General features: G+C 48.6%; 1 protein-coding gene across 2 annotated transcripts in view; it reads left to right on the top strand.

Moving 5' to 3' along the window:
- The window catches only part of LOC146806097 (interleukin-1 receptor type 2-like), a 63578-nt gene that overhangs the window by 14253 nt on the left and 29220 nt on the right, over window positions 1-20105 (top strand). The window contains exons 1-4 of one of the 2 annotated variants that reach the window (XM_085623431.1): window positions 1246-1254; window positions 4501-4576; window positions 12951-13016; window positions 18350-18479. In XM_085623431.1, coding sequence (XP_085479557.1) covers window positions 4510-4576; window positions 12951-13016; window positions 18350-18479 — 263 coding nt within the window. In that variant the 5' untranslated portion in view covers window positions 1246-1254; window positions 4501-4509. Of the gene's footprint in view, window positions 1-1245; window positions 1255-4500; window positions 4577-12950; window positions 13017-18349; window positions 18480-20105 lie in introns of those variants that run through there. The other variant, XM_085623430.1, reaches the window with a different exon arrangement.

The following is a 20105-nucleotide window of genomic DNA, read 5'->3' as shown; positions in this document are numbered from 1 at the left end:
AGGGAGGTCAAAGTGGCTTCATGCAGGCAGAAGTAGCGAGTTACCCTGCTTTACTGTGCACTGCAGGAGGGCTATGTGTCACAAGGCCAAACCAGACAGCCTGGCAGTGAAGATCCTTCCATGGGCTACAGTAGTTCCTGCCCTGCTCCTTATGGCCGTCCATTTCTAGGCAACCTATCATTTGTGCAAGGTACCTCCAACACCTCTACGTAGTGGGCTCCATACCTTAGGTGGTTCAAGGCAGCTCATTCCAGCATGCTGTGGAACTGCCGGGTTCCTGCCCCTGAACCAGGCAAAGAGGAGTTGGCAATCATCATCTTTCTTGGTCTACAAAGGTGCAAGACCGTTAGCATTGGTTGAATAGACATCTTGGCACAACGACTGGGGGGGGGGGGGGGGGGGGGGTTTCTGCCCTATTATTATTCTCAGTTTACAGGTATAAATTAAGGATTCCACAAGCCCACCTCTGAAACTGGTTTCAGGCGGTTCTTGTCTATCTACTTATTTCTCCCCGACTACCCAAGCTAGGAAGTCTAGTGTTAGCCAGAAGAAAGCGTGAGCTGAGAGCTCCCAGGCAGCAAAACAAAGGCACAAAGGAGTGAGAGGTTTGTCCACTCAACTCCCTATCAACCTGTTGTGGTTTCACATTTGCGGAAGATTGGAGTATGAAGGGAACACAGACATCCATGTTCTTCAAGGAGGCCCTCTGTCTCCTGTCCTCTCATTCCCTGGAGGCTGATTAGCTACAAAAATGTCAGGAGTGCTTAGAAGGAGCCTCACAAGTCGCATTTCTGTTTGGGAGGCTCTTAATAACTCCCATCTTGTACACTACCCATATACTGGAGATCCAAAATGCATTCAGTGCGCCAACATACATTCACAGCACACACACATGTACATGTAGAAATGCATGCAAAATCCATTCACACATGGATAGACCGATGGATCCAGGTGGAGTGGACTGGCAGACCATTTTAGAAAGGAAAGGTCAGTAGGCTACTCCCCCCGAGCAGGCACAGGTAAAAAGCTCTCGGTCCTCTGCATGGGAGTGAGAAGGTGGGCACATTAACCGCAAGAGGGGTGCAGCACATGGTGTGTCCCTCCAAACCACAGAGCCAGCTTTGGGTTGCAGTGCTTGTCACAGTGGGCCCTCAGAGTACATGCATAATTGCCATGTGTGCTGAGATCAAAAATGAGAAATAAGTCCAGACAATCAACAATGGGGGAACACGGGCCATGCAGGGCGCAGTTCCACTCCAGCTGGCCTTAATATGGATATTGCAGAATCTCGGGTATTATAAGAGATAAGGTGGGAAACCGCCTTTACAACGAGAATTTTACCACGTTGTGCCTTTACCATGCATTCTTTTACCACATATATGCCTTTACAATGCATACCTTTACCACGCATTAAAGGTAAGTTTGGGGTGTGGGGGTCTCCTCCCCACAAATATTTTTTTTAATATATAAAGAATGAGTGATAATGGCATGCGTGATAAAAGCATTTGCGCTCTAAAAAGAATGTGGGTTAAAAAATGTGTTGCAAAGGCATGCAAAGTATTTCCCTGCATTGTTCCGTCATATAACCAGATAAGGTACCCATAAAGAAATTGAATGACGGTATTAAAAGTCCCCACAAACGATGGTATCACTGTGTGAAGCCACATTCCTGGTCTATTTGTATGTGGGTGTGACGTCTGAGTGGCATGCATTATCCTCATTATGAATGGTTAGGGTTCTTTATTCTGCCATGGCACTCCTGGCACTCTCCAGCCTCCGATGCCATGTGGTAACAGCGTCTGGCAGTCTGTCCTTGAGCTTAGGGGATGGAGCAGGTTCTCCTTGAACGGCCATTGTAGAGGAGACCGTGCAGACAGCCCAGTTGACATGTGCTCTTTGCAACCAGCTTGCATTGTGAGAAAAGCAACAGGCTTTCCTACTCAAGGCTTTATACCTGGCTGGCTTGAAGGTTGTGGCGGAAGCTAGTACCGTGGTCAACATGACATAAAGTGATTCTGTTTCTAGCTGATCTCTGACTCAGGAATTAGAGAAAGAGGTAGTCTTGAAAAAGACAATGTGTTACTGATTCAGAGAGGAGAGGCAGGATCCCACGACCACGCCGAATGGCAAGGAGAGAAAGAGAGCGTAGCAAGACAGAGAATGCATGGATGGAAAGAGATCGAGAGAGCGGAGGAAGAGGGCAGGGTAGGGTTGAACATTTTTCCAGAGCAGCTTTTGATTTCCAGTTGGGCACTGGAGGGAGCCACATTTGAGGATAAATAAGGACACTGGAAGGGAAGCAGGAGGAAAGAAAACCTGCTCCACACCAGCGGTATGAGGAAAGATGACCATAAGTGGTAGACCAAGAGACAAATGAATAAAAATAACACAAAACAAAAGCAGTCACTGGGGAGCACTGGTCATGGAGCCTCTAGCTGCACCATTTCAAAGCAGATGAGACTCTTGTGGCATAGGAGGATACACGCAGATAGTACATAGTATGCAGACCATGTCCTTTTATATTTAAAGAACGCAAACTGAATTTATTGTGAGTATTTACAAACTAGACACGCAGCGAGCTCTCAAACTGAAGGTTACCCCAAGAAAGACTTGCTTGTTCCCTTTAAGAAAGTGTGCAGCGGTAGGAGAAAATAATCTCCCCGCATTACCACTGAGTGGGAGCATGCATTCCCCCATCTAGGTGTCCAAATGCAACCGAGAAAAAGACGTAATCGGAGGCAAACTAATGAAAGCAGCATTAAGAATGTGTGCGTCAATGGCCTTCTGAGAGCACCAACCACTCCCAGCGATGGCTGGAGAACCATTGACCAAGATGGTGCAATTACCAAAATTGCAGAAGTATTTTCCAACCACCTTTTTGTGTCAGCCAAGAGGTTTTTGGAAATATCGATAGCTTAATCACAAACCACAATTAGGGAGGAAAAAGACAAAACAGCAATGCATGAGTGCAACTCCCAATGCCAAAGGGAGCTTGAGCGCGGGACACAGAACTGTATTATGTAGCAGCACGGCAGCAGGAGGTGGCGACTCCATGGAGCAATAATACATGCAAGGCATTTCCGCTATGATGATAATACTGACCTGCATATTTATCAGAAACAGAGGGACATATTTATGAACCTCTTTGCACCCCTTCCTACACAAAAACAATCCTGTCTACAACACAGACACCCTTGCACCATGGTTTAAAGGTACCTGCATTGGCGCTAGGATGCCAAAACGGCGCCAGCGCAAGGGAAAAGGACAGGAATGTGCCGTATTCGATAAGTACAGCACATTCCTGACGATTCCCTGTGATGCGACGCAGTGCAGCCAGCTGACTTGCTGCGCTGCCCTGCACCAAAAAAGTCATAAATATGCCACACAGTGAACAAGCATTGGCAAAGCTAATAGGTCTCACCTATGAGAGCTGTTGGCTTTGGCAATGTTTTGTAATTATGTTGTACAGTAACATAGTTGCTGTGCAGTATAGCTAAAATAAATACAAAAATAAGCGTTATGACGTGGCCAGGGCTTATGTGCTCTTTAAAAAGTGCATTAGCACAGGTCCTGTCAGAGCGCTTTTTTTTTTTTTTTTGCAGTCGTGTGCTCCCCCAGGGCAAACCGGAGGGAGAAAGGGCAAAAGAGAAGGGCGCAGGTGAGGGAGAAGACAGCCTAGAGGAGATGGGGAGCACATGAACAAGAGGGTTAGTGGGAGGGGCTTTGTGCAAGCAGACGGACAATGGAGGGTGAACAGAAGGGGCAGGGCCAGCAGACAGACAACAGAGGGTGGGCGGGAGGGGCTGGGGCAAGCACACAAACAATGGAGAGTGAGCAGGGCAAGCACCAGGACAATGATAGCTGGGTAGGAGAGGCTGGGGCAAGCACGTGGACAACGGAGGGTTGGGCTTGGGGACTAGGGCATCCATACATGCAACAGATGGAGGGTGGGCAGGAAGAGCTGGAGGGAGTAGAAAACAGAGGCGGTGAAGTACACGAGGGAGACAGCTGAAAAACACACACACTTGAAGAGTGTTAAAAGAAAAAGGTAGCACCAGAAAAATGAAGTGGAAGGACACAAGTAATGCATGCATGCTCTAAGGAAGGGACAAACACATGAAGAGGAAGGAAGCCTACAGAAACAAACAAGTAGCAAGCAAATAAGAATGACAATGAATCCAACCAATGTTAAGCAAAGCGTGACCTCTAAGAAACATGTAAGGTAACAAAAGGTCTCACAAGCTGAACACCAGACCAGGTACAGACAGGGGTAGATAATAATGGTGTAAAACAGAATGAGATCCAGAGAGTAGGTTGATTGGGGAAGCGGGTAGGTTTCATATGCTAGGTGGCACTTATCTCACATCAGTGTCTCTACTGTGTAAGTGGCATATGCCAAGCGGTAAACCTCACTCTTGTGTAGTGGGCAAGAACAGAGCAGAAGCTGTCAATAATCCTCCAAATACCAAGCCTGTCTAACCGTGTCTTCCCTTTCTTCTAGGCTACACAATGCTTCACTTTCTTTGCTTGATGCTCCTGCTGGCAGCTTGCGGCGACACTCGCTCCAGTGGCTCAGGTAAGGGGCGACCTAGTGCAGGGGTCTGCACAAAAAGTATTTGGGTGGCAAACAAAAAGGATTCTTAAATATTATTTGGTTGCCTCTCCCACTTCCAGAAGCTATAATCATGTCAATAGCACCCTTCTTAAGCAGCCATCATGAAATGTCCCCAGTTTTCTCACTCTTCAAAGATCCAGTCATTTAGGCCCATGTTGACAGGTAGTAAAGACCTCCAGGTTTCTTCTTTTCATTGTAATATCAGTCAATCCAAAAATCTCTGAACCCAGCAGAGTCCTTCAGAGTGGCTCCTGGTTTCCCCAATATTGATGCTAAATATACTTGCACGTAAACACCCCATGAAATCTGCACCAATGTTGAGAATGAGTGACGTCTTCTGGAATGTTTATACTATGAAATGGGATAGAGGCCTCAAATATGTTCCCCAAAACTTTGGGCAAAAGCAAATTTCTAAGGATTTATTTCTCAGAAAGACTGAAGTTCTGCCTAGGTCCAACCCCTGTAGAAGGAAATGCTTATCTGGGGCTGTTGATGGAATGTGGCAAGCTCGTGACCTCTTGGAAAAGATGGGCAGGAGAAATGGCTTCTCGGACACCAGTCCAAACGTGATTAAAAAATAGCAACTTTAGGGTAAGGGCAAGACGGGGCAGGGTTTGGGACTCTGCGATCTCCTGTTGTCAGGTTGCTTTGGTGTGGTTACTTAATGGGAACAGCAATCTGGGCTATCAGGACTGGCCACTCTGTGAACAGGTGGCCAGTCCTGAAAGCAGGGACAAAAATGAAGTTTCCTCACGATCCTTTGCCACAGAAGAGGACCTACAGGCTAAACTGTAGAGTTGTGGTGTGCAGAGCTTCAGCAGTAGCTGATGGGCTCTGTGTTCCTGGTACTGATGGGCATAGAAAGTTGGAGGAGAAATGATCCTACAGTATAAAAGGTCCTGGTCTCCTGGAGGGGTCAGAGGCCGTGACACCTGGAAGGGCTGATGGCCACAACCACAGCAAGTAATCCTCTTCCTTCTCAGTGCTGCAGCGGCAACACAAGAGCAAAATCTTGGTCCCATAGGTCTTCGACTACCCTCTGTCCCCGGGATGGCTGCCACTTTCAGCAGCTAATGCAAGGAAAGGGGGATTTCTTCAACTCAAAGCAGGCTTGTGTCCTCCAGCTGAATTACCGCTCCCTCCAGGGGAGAGGAGGAGACCTTGTAGGCTGGATAAATTCTGCTAGGTGACTAAACCACTTGACCAGTCACTGCATTCAATAAACAACAAGTGTCTAGTCCTCTGTCTATCACCACCAGTGAGGCTGTCCTGTGTCTTGAGGAAGCCAAGGGAGGTAACACTGGTCCTGCAGCCCACTCATGGACCTACCCTACTGACACGTGGTCACCATCTCCTTACATCAAGCCTTGAAAAGCACCAGGCTGGTTTTATCTGTAGTACAGTGTGACATTCCGGCCACGCCAGTCTCGTCAATGCAAGGGACATAGATGAAAGTCTGGTCTTCATGAAGAGACAGTTCACAAGACGTGGAAGTGGCCTGCTCTTCAGGAACCACCGTAACCTCCTAGTGCCTGATTTTATATACTGCAGCTATTCTAAGAACAGTATCTCATCTTTGCACTGCCCTCCAAACTCATGCCTCCTAAAATGGGATGAGGTATTCAATCAGTGTGCAAAGATTGCTAGAGGGGTTTAAACCTCAGACTGCAGAAAGCAGGATTTGTGTTTCTCCAAATACTTCTGCATTAATAATTATAATTACCCATGGATTTTCTAGATTCAATAGTCAGAAAAGGTTTTTACTGTGGACTTGGAATATGAGTGACAAGGTCAGCCCTTGGTCAACAAAAGATAAAAGTATCAACATAGCCCACGAGATTGCTGCAGTCCTGGTGTGTAGTATTAGTCTCTTATATTAGACTGCAGGGTAATCTTCAGTGCATCGTTGTAAACGTGAGTCGAACTTTTTAAATTCTCACTTGTGGACAATTCAGATGACCTGCTAGTAAGAGTTAAGGAGCTCTTCAGGCCACTAGTCAGACCAGGGATGGCCTCTTCACTTCAAGTCAGATTAGAACAATTCCATATTAGTTTCCCCACAGAGTTTGCACTTGGCCTTTGGAACACTAGATTTCTTGTCAATAAATCTGCTTCTTCACTGGATTTATTCCTAGAACTGCATCCTTCATTTATGTGGACTACTGAAACATGGATCTCTCTTTTTAACTAACACTATTGCTGTGTCAAATTAGTCTCAATTGCCCTTTTCTCACCCTCTCCATCCTCAAAAAGAGGATTCTGGCAATGATGATCAAGTTACTTACCTTCGGTAACAATGTATCTGTAAGAGACATAGATTAGTTCTGGATTCCTTACCTTAGAATTACCCCAGGCATCGGACTGGATCCGGAAAGTTTTTCGTCAGCAGTAACCCTGCACATTGAAAGGTGGCGTCAGTCGACTACAGGTTCGTCGTTAGCATCGAGGTCGCAGGAATGACGTCGCGGTAGCTACTTAGACGCTGCCCTTGCTGACGTCAGTTCTGTACACGACTTTCCACGTCAGAAGCGCAGAGCCATGCAAGACACTAACCACTGGCACACAAAACGAGGGCCCTGAAAGGGAGTACTTAACCCTAGAAATCAGTTCGCAGAACGGGGAGGATGGGTAGGGTGGTAAGGAATCTATAACTAATCTAGGTCTCTTACAGATATATCATTACCGAAGGCAAGTAACTTGTTCATCTGAAAGAGACAATTAGTTATAGATTCTTTGCCTTAGAATAGATACGCTAGCAATACCAACCCCGGAGGTCGGTCTACAAACCAAGTTCACACCAGAAAATCCTGGAGAACCAAACGGCCAAAGAAGCCATCTCTCCTGACTTGGCTGTCCAGGTAGTAGTGTTCTGTGAACATGTGCAGCGATGCCCACGTAGCTGCCTGACAGATGTCATTAAGGGGGACTCCACGTCCTAAAGCAGTGGTAGCTGCCATCGCCCTGGTGGAATGGGCACGTATCCCCACTGGAGGCTCCTTTGTTGCCAAGGAATAACAAGCTTTGATGCACAAAACGACCCATCTAGAAATGTTCCGTTTGTGCATGGCCCGACCTTTCTTGGTGCCCATGTAGCCAACAAAGAGCTGGTCAACCATCTGGAATTGCTTTGTGCGATCCAAATAAAATGAAAGCGCACATTTTGGATCCAGACAGTGGAGCCTCTCTTCTTCTTTGTAAGGATGCGGAGGCGGAAAGAAGGTGGGCACAGTGATGGTCTGTCCAATGTGGAAAGAAGTAACCACTTTGGTAAGGAAGGACGGAAAGACAAGTTCGGAGGACAACCTTGTCCGGATGAACAGCCAGAAAAGGAGGTTTAGAAGAAAGAGCTTGGAGCTCACTCACCCTGCGCACAGAGGTGATGGCCACCAGAAAGGCAGTTTTTAAAATCAGAAGCCTGAGAGGACAGTTATGCAGTGGCTCATAGGGAGCGCACATAAGATACATAAAAACTAAACTCAAGTCCCACTGGGGCATTACGAAGGGAACAGGAGGAAATAGATGAGTAATGCCCTTAAGGAGCGATTTACAACAGGGTACTCAAAAAGAGAAGGCTAATCAGGAAGCCTAAGAAAGGCTGAAATGGCCTAGAGGTAGCCCTTAAGAGTGCCCAGAGCAGAGCCCTACTGGGCCAAAGATAAGGAGGAGAGGGGATCCACCTGCGCCACAAATTTGTTCCATCTGCAGGCGTATACCGTCTTAATGGAGGGACGCCTGGCTGCCAAGATAACATCACAGACTTCGGAAGGAAGGTCGAAAGCTGTCAACTGTCACCGCTCAATCTCCACGCAAGGAGGTGGAGGCTGGACAGGTTCAGGTGGAGGATGAGGACTGTTCCCTACTGCTGCGACAGAAGATCCCCCCGAAGAGGTAGTCGGATCGGAGGATGGATGGCCATGTGTAATATCTCGGGATACCAGACCCTTCGTGCCCAATCTGGGGCCACCAGAATGACTTGGGTCCGGTCGTGCTTGATCTTCTTCAGCACTCTGGGCAGAAGTGGTATAGGCGGAAAGACATATAGAAGACCGCAACTCCACTCGCAACGAAAAGCGTCGCTGAGCGAGTGCCTTCTTGGAAATTCCAACGCCCAGAATAGCTGACATTGCACATTCTGTTCAGTGGCAAATAGATCTAACCAAGGCTCTCCCCACCGTTGAAAGAGACCTTGCACCACCTCCAAGTGAAGACGCCATTTGTGAGCCATCAAGCACCTCCGGCTGAATTTATCTGCCCTGGCGTTCAGCGAACCTGCCAGGTGTTGAACCACCAGGGATATGTACCGATGTTCCAGCCATGTCCAGAGGTGAAGGTCCTCCTGACATAGGGTCCACAACTCCACCCTGCCTTGCTTGTTGTAGTACCACATGGCGGTGGTGTTGTCCGTGAACACCTGCACTACTCTTCCCCGGACAGAGGGAAGGAATGCTTTCAGTGCAAGACGAATTGCCCGAAGCTCTAGAATGTTGATGTGGAGCTCCGACTCCGCTGGAGACCAGAGGCCTCTGATCTCCGCATCCCCCATGTGGCCGCCCCATCCCAGAAGTGGTGCATCAGTCACCACTGTGAACTCTGGTTGGGAAAGGGAGAGGGATCGGCCATCGACTCAATTCTGGTTTGTTAGCCACCACTGCAGTTGGAATGCAGTGCCCTCCAAGATCTGGACACAATCAGACAGGTTCCCCTGATGTTGTGCCCACTGAAACTTCAGGTCCCACTGCAGAGCCCGCATATGCCATCTGGCATGGTCCACCAGCAGGATGCAGGAGGCCATCAGGCCCAGTAGCCTGAGTGTCATCCTGACCGAAACCAGGGATAGAGGCTGAAAGATCGGGATCATAGCCCAAATATCCCGGACTCGCTGTTCGGGAGGATAGACCCGAAACTGCGTCGTGTCCAGAACCGCTCCGATGAAGAGGAGCTTCTGAGAGGGAGTCAGGTGCGACTAGGTCACATTGATGGATAACCCCAGGGTAGGAGGTCGGCGGTCTCCAGGGTCGAGGGCAGACAGGACCTGAACTAGCGTCAACATTTTGAACTTCTCCTCCCGGTGGAAGCGGTTGACGTTCCTGAGATCCAAGATAGGACGCAGGCCTTTGTCCTACTTGGGCACCAGAAAGTAGTGGGAATAGCAACCACAAACTACTTCTGGGGCACGAACTCGCTCGACGGCTCCCTTGGCCAAGAGAGCCATAACTTCCTGTTGGAGATGGGCCAGATGATCCTCCGACATGCGAAGGTACTGAGGTGGCATGACTGGGGAGGGCAGTCTCGAAGGGGAGGGAGTAGCACTTTCGGACTATCTGCAAAACCTACCTGTCCGGCGTGATGATGCGCCAGTGGGGGAGGTGATGGCGAATCCTGCCACCCACTGGCGATTGGTGGCCCTGGAAGGTCAGACTAGGAGGGTTTGGAGGCTGCTGCAGAGGGGGCGGTGGTGGACCAGCCCCCAGAATCACAACGGTGGTTCCCATGTCCCTGGCTGTGCAGGGGCTGAACAGCTTGCACTGGCCTGTGGCCCTGGGTGGAACGTGGTGGGGCACCCCTTCTGTAGCCACAAAAGGGGCGAAAAGCAGACTGCACTGGGTGAGTGGTGGAGAGGCCTAAGGACTTGGCCGTAGCCCGTGAATCCTTGAAGCGCTCTAGTGTGCTGTCTGCCTTGTCGCCAAACAGCAGGGTAGCTTGGACATCCCCAGAAAAGCCAGTCGACCTCAGCCAGGCATAGCGTCGAAGGGCTACTGATGTTGAAATCATCCTAACTAGCGAGTCGGCGGTGTCCGGTCCACAGCGTATGGTAAACTTCGCTGTGTCTCTCCCCTCGGCAACTGCACGGGAGAGCACGGCCCGGGCCTCCTCCAGGCGCTGGGGCAGCACCTGCGCAACCGTATGCCACAGAGTGGGTATAACGGCACAACAGACATGCGATGTTTACCGACCACAGTCCCAAACTGGAGGAAGTAAACATCTTCTTCCCAAGATGGCCAGCTTTTTGGATTCCCTATCAGGTGGTGCGTTAGGGAATGAGCCTTTGGATGTGCAGGCTTGGACCACCAAGCTCTCAGGGGTGGGGTGTTGGGAGAGGAAAGTTGGGTCGCCCAAGGCCTGGCAGTGGCGTCGGGCAATCATCCTATCCACAGGAGCCCCTGTGTTGGTCCTGGACCAGGTGCACAAAAGGATGTCGCGGAGGGCTTCATTGAGCGGCAGCAGGGGCTCCGGAGAGCGGGTTGCCGGCTGAAGCACCTCTGTCAGGAGGTTAGTCCTGACCGCCACCGTAGGTAGCTCGAGGTTGAGAGCCTCAGCCGCCCTACGTAACACCACTGCATAAGACGCTCCCTCCTCCGTAGCCACGGTAAGAGACAACATGCCATGGTCTGATGAGGTACCCAGACCACTGGCTTCCCCCAATTCCTCCCTCCAGTCTGGTTCATAACCCAACTGGTCAGTTAAAAGGTCTCCAGACCCCTCCCAGTCCTCCTCACCCTCCTCTGGTTGCCAATCTGGCCTGAAAGGAACACCAGGGTATAACAGGGGTAAAAAAGTACCCATCGGCGCCTGATCCGGCGTTGGTCAACGTCGGTCCGGCTCTGTGTCCATGTCGGAATGGAGGCCAGGCTGGGGGCACAACCGGCGCCGGTTGTGGACGTGGAGTTGGCGCCGGTGGAGGTGTTACGAGGTCGACGGGTCCCAATCCGGATCCAGGCCTTGATCTAAGGGGGCCCTTCGATGCCAGGTCCAGAGCCGCCAGGGCCCCCAACCGAGTCCACGGGGCCAGAAGGTGCGCCGGCGGAGTCGGGCTGCCTAAAGATGGCATGCATCGCTTCGCAAAAGGTGCAAAGATGGGCAGGGGTTGCTTCGGGTCCCGGGAAGGGAGGGAAACTCGGAGTCGACCCTTCAGGCTCTGTATGCGGAGCCGCGGGAGGAGCACCACCCGCATCCCTCATCGCGTCGGCCGATCGACAGGGAGAAGTCGAAGAGCGACGATGCTTCTTTGACTTCTTCTTTTACTTCGACTTACCTGACCCCGAGTGCAAAGACTTGGAAGAAGAATGATGGTGGCTCCGTTAAGGGTCCCTCAACCTCCAATGCGACCGGGACCTCGAACGGCGCGGAACCGACTGCCAGGCCTCGAGAAGCTTTCAGGACCGCTCCTGCAAAGACTTCGGATTCATGGTCCGGCAGTCGGAGCATGACTTGGGGCCGTGGTCGTGCTCCAGGCAAAACAGACACACGCCACACACATCAGCGGCTGCAGGAGCCGCAAGCCTTGAAACCGGGCATCCCCGACGTGCACCAGGAGTCACAGACTCAAAAACGGTGTCGACAAAAGTCAACAAAAAGTCAGTGAAAAAGTGACCGGTGGTACCACTCTCTCCGGCTCTGCACTGGCTGGCGTGGAAAAAGAAAGAACTGACGTCAGCGCGCGAGGGCGGCGGCTAAGTAGCTATCGCGATGTCATCCCGGCAACCACAACGCCAACAACGAACGCGTAGCCGACTGACGCCACCTTTCGACGCGCAGGGGTACTGCTGACGAAAAATTCTCCGGATCCAGTCTGACCTGGGTGTAATTATAAGGTAAGGAATCTATAACTAATGGTCTCTTTCAGATATAAAATACAAAATCTTAATTTGACCTACAAGCATGAGCACCTGTTCCTATAACACGTCCACTACAAATGGACTACATGGTTGGTACATTCTACGCCCATCTGAATGGGGGATAGTGCCTGTATTTTCTTTTTGCTCCCTTTCTATGCATTTGTCATGCCCATCTGGATGTGCCCATTGGCCTCCAGCTGCAATATTGGTCAAACTATACCAGGTAAGACCATTGTAAACTATAGAATGCTATGAGGTATGCAAGTTGAAAGGGGTGGTTGCCGATTGTTTGATGAGACTTATATAGCACACTCTATGGACTTGTCTTTTAGGGCGAGGATTCCTATTTTTCGGTGGTCATCAGATGAACAGCTGCATGGTTTCAGAAGTGAATAAATCTTAGTATTTCTTTCTTCACATACTATTGAATTTGGTAAGGCTTACCACAATCTTAGGGCCTAAAAAGCTGGTGCTTCCTACCCTCTGGTGGCGACGCTTAATATCACCAGGAAACTGGAAAAGAGGTCATCCTTCTGATAAAGGCTCCTTTCTGAATGTCCTGTGATCTTCTACTCTGATGTTCTATACCCTATCATCCTACCAGACTTGGAACAGGGCATGCTGACCCCTTGGGTAGTAGCTACTAGGTCAGTTTTCTTTATAGATCCAGGGGATGCCTGACTATTGTCAATGTATTAAACCTACAACTTATATTCCAGATGTCTTCATCAAGTTTGGGCCAAAGATCATTTCTCCGACGAATCGCACAATCACTCCAACCTGCGGTAGGTACACTGGGTCCACTTTTCAGTGTTGCATTGAAAATGTCAAAAATCTGCAGCAGAAGAAATTCCAGCTACTGCTTGGTTTTAGAATAAATCACAGGTTTTCATTATATTGTGTGGAATAAAAGAGCACTTAAAAGTGACAGTAGGGCTTCTGGGTGTTTGAATGCAGTAGAAAAGAGGTAATTATACATATGTAGTTGTCCTGCAATAGCATGTGTGGCTGATTTAAGAGGTGTAGAGATTAGAGACGCTCAGATATCATTTGCTGGTTCTTATGCTATGATACGTTATGTTGATTGCCATTTTATTGTGCACAGTCTGCCCTCGTGGACACTTGATGAGATGATTGGTCTATTTCAAGTGGCCCTGCCCTGCTCAAGCATTTGCAGTATATGCTTCTGTGTGCTTTCTTTTTTAGAAACCCCCCAGTTATGGCTTACTAAGAGCTGGTGGTTTATTTGAGACTTCTAACGCCTTCAGAAAGACACTATCAGGCAACACTTAATTAATGTTATGAGCAGGGTCTACATATCTACGTGGAACAACCCATAAAAAATAAGGAATGGGGAAGCAAGGATCCAGAATAAGACTATTCTCTGCCAGAGGATCCCTTCTGACACCAAAGACTGGAACATGCCTCAATGTTTCTTAGGCTTTTCTTATAATTCTGTTTGGAAACTTTACAAGCACTGGATGCTCAGGAGGCAAAGGCAGTATGTGTGCTAATGCTGCAATAAAGAGCTCATAGTTGTAGTATTTTATATGGCACATCGCCACACTAGAGACAAGCATCCCTTCTGGGGTCGCAGACAGACCCCTAACTGAATCCCAGACTAAGAGTAGTTATTAACTCATTTGCAATACAATGGTGTGTGAAGACCACCATGAGGTATGAAGAACTGGCTACTCACCTTGGTTTTGCTGTTGAGAGGTGTGCCATCAGGTCTTATGCTATGTGGCCCTATCTGGGTGTGGCCTTGCTGTTGTAGAACAGATAATGGTGTGAAGTAGTTGTAGGTATTGCATGGAGGGCATTGTGGGCTACTACTCTGTGGTTTAGCATGAAACTCTATTATGTTGGTAGGGTGTACACCAAAAGGTACCTTAGGGTAGAAGATTCAGCCTGCACACCAATCATGAGCCCGGATTAGCCCTTTAACACTAGAAGAGAAGGTTGTGCTACGCCAAGGTTCATTAAATGGCAGTACAGACCTCAGGAGTTCTGCTACCTTTGCAATACCTTCCTGGTCCAAAATGCTGCTTAGTTTCTGTCACGTCTGCCAGTTACTGATCAGCCTGAAGGAGAAGTGAGTGATGTTGGCAATGGTCATGGGTGCTTTGTCAGCCAGGTTGAGGTGGCATTTAATGGGCTACTTACTGAAGAGAGGAGGAGGCAGATCTGGGTCAGGTAGCCCTCTGTCCTCGGACTCTCAGCTGTACCACCAACTTGGACTAACTCTTACCAGTTCCCTTCATCAGGGTCCCAGACCTGCCCGAACTATGACAAGGCAGTGCTAGGCAGCCACCAGGGGTTCACCAGCAAAGGGATGCTCGATGGCTCAAGAATTGTTCAATTCATCTATGAAACCGAGCAGTATGCCCTTAAAATATATGTAAAAGCCTATGTGAATTTTTTTAAAACACCATTTTTCATCGCATCTGTTAATTGATTATTTGCATTGGGTCACAAAGCAGTGCGTTACAAACAGGTAGCAGTCATTACAATTCCTCGATATTGCAAATACAGTGTATGCAATATAGTAATGTTTCAACAATTATTACAACCCAGAAGTCGGTATAAGGATAACCTTGAACAAATAAACCACCATACCAACCATTTAAAGTAAAATGAAGTGGAGCCATGGCACGCCTAATAATGTGAGCCCAAGGTGTGGTGTCACTAGGGCCTTGCTCACGTTATCCTAAGGTTGTCGTGTAAGTTGTCAGTCACACCTGCATTAAAGGAGGGTGAAAGGAGTAGGGACTGGGAGGGGAGAGGGTCAGTCCAAGGCTCAAGAGTTGCACTACATCAAACAGATTCACCATCTATTTGTTCATCAATTATTAGGATTTAGGGGTGTCAGCTCTGGCTGTGAGGACAGTGTGTAGTTCGTACTCTAAGGCGGATGAGTATCCGATTTGGCCTCTACCTTTGCCAGGAAACTGTCCCAGTGCGCGTATCGGGTTGCCCCCTGTTTGGGGACCTAATTAAACCACAACTTCTGCGGTAGCCCATGTGCGAAGGTCTCTCAGCCACTCATCAAAATCCGGGGCCGCCGTCGCCTTCAATGACGTCACTATGCGCCTCTTTGCCAGCATCAGCGCCAGGTGTATAAACCTACAGACATGTTTAGAGGCCTTGGTGCTTGTTGGAGGAGCCCACCAGATACGTTTCGATGTTCTTGGGTACCAGTCTCCTCACTGCCTCTGATGCGCATCCCAACAGCAGTGGCCTATCACAGGCAGAGCCATGCCATGTGTATAAAGTCTGCTCCCTGCCATCTGAACTGGTGGGCAGGTCGAAGACGCTCCCGGGTACCTGCTTCTATCTGTTTGGGGGTCAGGTATATGTGGTATAGATAATTAAACTGTGTGTACCTCGGCCTGGAATTTCACACTACCATGGCACTGCGCCTACTCAGAGGGAGTCAGTTCATGTCCAGTGTGTCCCTCCCACCATCTCTTCAGGCTCTCTAGTCTGGACACACTCCCCTCCAGTCTGTAGTAATGCAGCACAGTGGCAAATGACCACTAGCGCTTACATTTGTGAGGACTACCTTTAAGAAAGGCGAGATCTCTCGCGTTTCATTGCTTAATTTGTAAAAAACATAAGCGCTAGGACCCTCGTCAGCGCTGCCAATGACAGTACCAACAAAATTACCTACCACACTCCTTCGGCAGCAGGTATTAGTGCTTTTTAATGTTTATTGAATTAATAAACAACTGTTGTGCTCATTTCTAAATTAGACGGACAGCGCCACCATATGGCAGACCGTCATAAGTGCTGGTGTTGACAATTAAGTGCCGGTGCCGAGCACAGGAAACCACAGCTCAAATTAAGCATCGCGCATTGGCTGTCTGGTGGGTAAAGTGCCTGCCACTAGTCTTGCCAGAGCGTTATGTAACAGAAACTGTCCTGCTCCTACATCGTGCGTTGCCTGAAAGTTGTCAAAGGAGCACACATTTCGCTCAGCAACTAAATCGTCCAAGGTGTGTATGCCCGCCATTCTCTCCACAGTTGTATGTCATAGACATGGGCTAGCCTGGTACAGTCCAGCAGTGACCACAGTGGCAGTCCCGGTGCATAAGTGTGGTTTAGTCCCACGTCCTCCAGCACCATTTTACCACTTTTAGCAAATACATGGTTCCCAGTGGTCTCCTGTCGTCGCTCAGCAAGCAGGCCAGTATGGGCTGTCCACCCAAGTGCATCACTAGGACCCACCTAACATATGCTTTTGTCTTGTTATGTAGAGATATTAAAGTGTGCATCCAGTGTGGGGTCCATCTCCATTTCAATTAGAATTTGCCATAACTTAGCTCTGTTTACACAGTCGAAGGCCGTCGACAGGTCCATAAAAGTGAGATACAAGTTAGATTGCTTCGCCAAGGTGCATTTGACTACAGTACGGTGTACGTTCAAACATTGTTCCACCGTACCTATTCCGTTTCGAAAGCCCATCTGACAGCTTTCGTTGCCCCGTGTTAGTATCCTATTGTAGAGGACTCTTCCCCAAAAATGTACAGGGATATATGGCGATAGTTTTTAGGCTCAGAGCGACTCCCCTTTTAAAACTTGCCACGATGATTGAAAGGGCCCATGATTTTGGAATTGTGTAATGGCTCATGGAATTAAAGACATTTGTCAATATTGTCGGCTTACACTTAATCAGATCAATGGGAACGCCATCGGCGCCGGGGGCCTCTCCGCCCTTAACTCTCCTAACGGTAGCTGTGACTTCTGATAAGGATAGGAAAGTGCAAGTGTCACTTTTGAAAAAAATAATACTTGTTTGGTTAAGGTCAGTATAGATGGCTTTGAAGTGCGCAGCCCAATCCACACCCCTTATATGGCAGCTATTACTGGTGCCAGTTTGATCTATTGTCCTCATACAGGATACTGGTCTCCAAAAAACCTTAATATGCTTTGTCTTAGCAGTGTCTGTAAGGGTGGCCCACTGGTCAATTACAGAGACCCCTATCCAAGCTCCCACCGACTACCCCAGGAATATGTCCAGATCAGTAACATCAGTGGACTGCCTCGAGAAGAAAGTTAGATGCCGCACAACCCGGAGAGAGTGTTAGGGCAGAGAAAAGATGTTTTCCTATCTTCATGAATTTCCAACTGCAAAGCAAGCAAAGGTGGCAAGCAGTCAGTTTACAAATTAAAAAAAATATCCACTTGGACATTTTCCGCTCAAAATAAGGAATTCGTTTTTCACTCCCTGATACATCATTCAGTGTGTAACTTTACAATGCCTAGCACAAGCAAAAAAAAACTCAAATTTCAAAATCTTATGTGGTTCATTATTAAGAACATTATTCCAGAGAATAACTATGATGCAGCATGTGCTTAGCAGGTGATGATGAACAGCTGATGAACCAGAAAGCAAGACGAGCCTCTCGGACAGTGCGGTACACAGCAGCAAAGGGCTGCCCAGGCCACGCATTCTGCGCAGCATCAGCCCCCTCCCTCGCCCACCCCTCAGCGCCCGGATACCCTCGCGGGTGATAAGCAGCGCTTTACAAATCCTGATTGATTGATACTCTCACATATCCAAGATCAATAAAATCCCTTGGGTGACACTGACGCCTGCCACCTGCAGCACTGCGAGGCCACAAAGAGTGATAGTAAGCAGGATACTGGGGACAAATCTGTGATGAATAAGTGGGGAGCCAACGACTCGGGTGCAAGGTGAGTCCATGGACAGAGGTCACGAGAGCAAGAGTGTCCTGAGACAGCGAGAGGGGCCGGGCTGGCCGCGTCATCCTTTGCGGCCCAGCGGTATCTTCTTTACCTTCAGTGACTCGTGATAATATAGCTGGTTGAGGTGGCTGACTGGGGAGGAAAGGCCATTTTGTTTTGGACAGGGGGAGAGCACAAAGCTCTAGACATAATACAATTCTGGTCATGGTAGCTCGGGCCTGGATAACGGGGGGAACAATGAGTGGTTGTAAAGTCCCAGCCTCTAGCAGACACGTTGTGGCTGATAGGAGTGGGTTTGTGGCATTAGTTCCTTAGACCGGTTTTACAGTAATCCCACTTGGGATGTCTCCGGCTGAATCCATTCACAGATCCGCTTTCTCTTCTCTCGCCCCCTCTTCTTCATTAGATGCAGCATTCCAGATCACCTGCCGAGCAAACTGCAGCTGGGAGAGTTTGCACCTGATCTACTGGCTGGTGAACGGCACCTTCGTGGAAGACCTGTACCCCGATGGGAGAGTGAGCGAGAGCGCGCCACGGTAGGGGACCCCTGGAGTCCGCGCCACTGCCAATGCACCATGCCAGGGCTTTGCATAGATTGCGATGCGCAGCCCAATGCTGCGCAGAAGACTGAAGGCTGGGAGTAATACACTGAGTATTTGTAAAACGGCGCATAGCTGCAGTTTGAAAAGCATAAATATGGCCTAATGTTTAAACTACTTTACAATAGTTTGCATGTGTACATGAAGCACTTATAATATTTTAAATAAGTTATGTTCACAACTATTCTAAATTAAAACTCTACAGTTATGGATGTTTAAAATGTTACATAAATGTACACCTGTGTAAAAGACAGGGAGGCAACAGTGAAATCCTGTTTATTTGCAAACCTTTAACATGTTAACAAGCTTGGCATACCACCTATCGGATGGGTTTGCTGTGCTTTTACATTTCGGGGCAGGAACAACCTTTTGTCGCCCTAGCATCCTCCGCTGTCCACGGGGTACGCTGGTACCCGTCTGCCTCTTTGCATTACAGACACTGAAGGCCTCCTTGGTTAGTCTCGACCTACAACCGTCCTGGCACTAATAATCAACAGTGATATGTGTATCCACTCATTTAAAACAATCTGTTCTTTTGTGCTGCTCCTCGTCATCTTTAATAATGCTGCCCCTCCCTGAGTGGGCGTGGCTTTCCTCACATAGGTGTGGTCCTCTCCTGAGGCCGTGAAACACTTTGCTTTTGGCCTGCAGTGGTGTATACATCAAAATAAAACTGTCTCCACACTACGTTCCCCCAGGAACCTTTGTCCTACCTCTAAACGCACAACATCCTATCACGCGGCTGAAACAAGACCACCCATATTTGGCTCCCAGGCCTTGGATTTTCCTGGGGGATCTGAAGGGCAGCTGAACCAAACCCCCTTGGATTCAGACAACTTCTTGAAACTGATCTATCTGTTCAAGAAACCCTTTGCCTGTATCCATTGACGACCCTCTCCTCATCCCGCTGGACTCCAGCACCCCAATGTCCACTCGTACCCTACCTCACTACCTTTACAACAGTGATTCCCGGGGGCAACGAATGCTTTATAAAACATATAACTTGAAAGCGAAACAGATAGACACGCGTTAGCTCGGTGTCTTCTCTACGACATTATTTATATCCATTTATGGCATCACTTTTATCGTGACATGAGGCCTCGTCGGACTAGTCAAACAGGAGCAGCCTTTGGACACATTCTAAGCCAGACACAGCCTTTACCACATGCAGCACCACGTTTCCTTCCCAGGCTGATTTTTCCAACTGTGTTAAAGATTGGTGCAGGATTGTACATGTTGTTTTGACAAAGATGCCCTCACAGTACTACTCTTGGGATCCTAAATTAGCCAAGCCGATGCTGCTCAGAGGATAAAGAGAGGTGATGCTGATCACCTGCCAATCAGAGGCACACAGTTCTACTCTCCAATCCTCCACGCATTGTAAAGCAAAAGTAACCTGAACCCTTTCCTTTTTGAATGTTCCTAAAATCTCTTAGTAGTCTGAAAAATGCTGTGATGTCGGCCAGGACAATGTTGTAAGCGTGCCAGTAGACTGCTGACAACCTGGCCCGAACCCTCATGCACATGTGAGCCAAACACACATTATTCACCAGAAAAACATGA

This window comes from Triturus cristatus, chromosome 8 (genome assembly GCF_964204655.1).
Source record: "Triturus cristatus chromosome 8, aTriCri1.1, whole genome shotgun sequence".
Lineage (NCBI taxonomy): Eukaryota > Metazoa > Chordata > Amphibia > Caudata > Salamandridae > Triturus > Triturus cristatus.
Note: the sequence above shows the minus strand (reverse complement) of the source record. Positions and strands in the feature narration are given on the sequence as shown.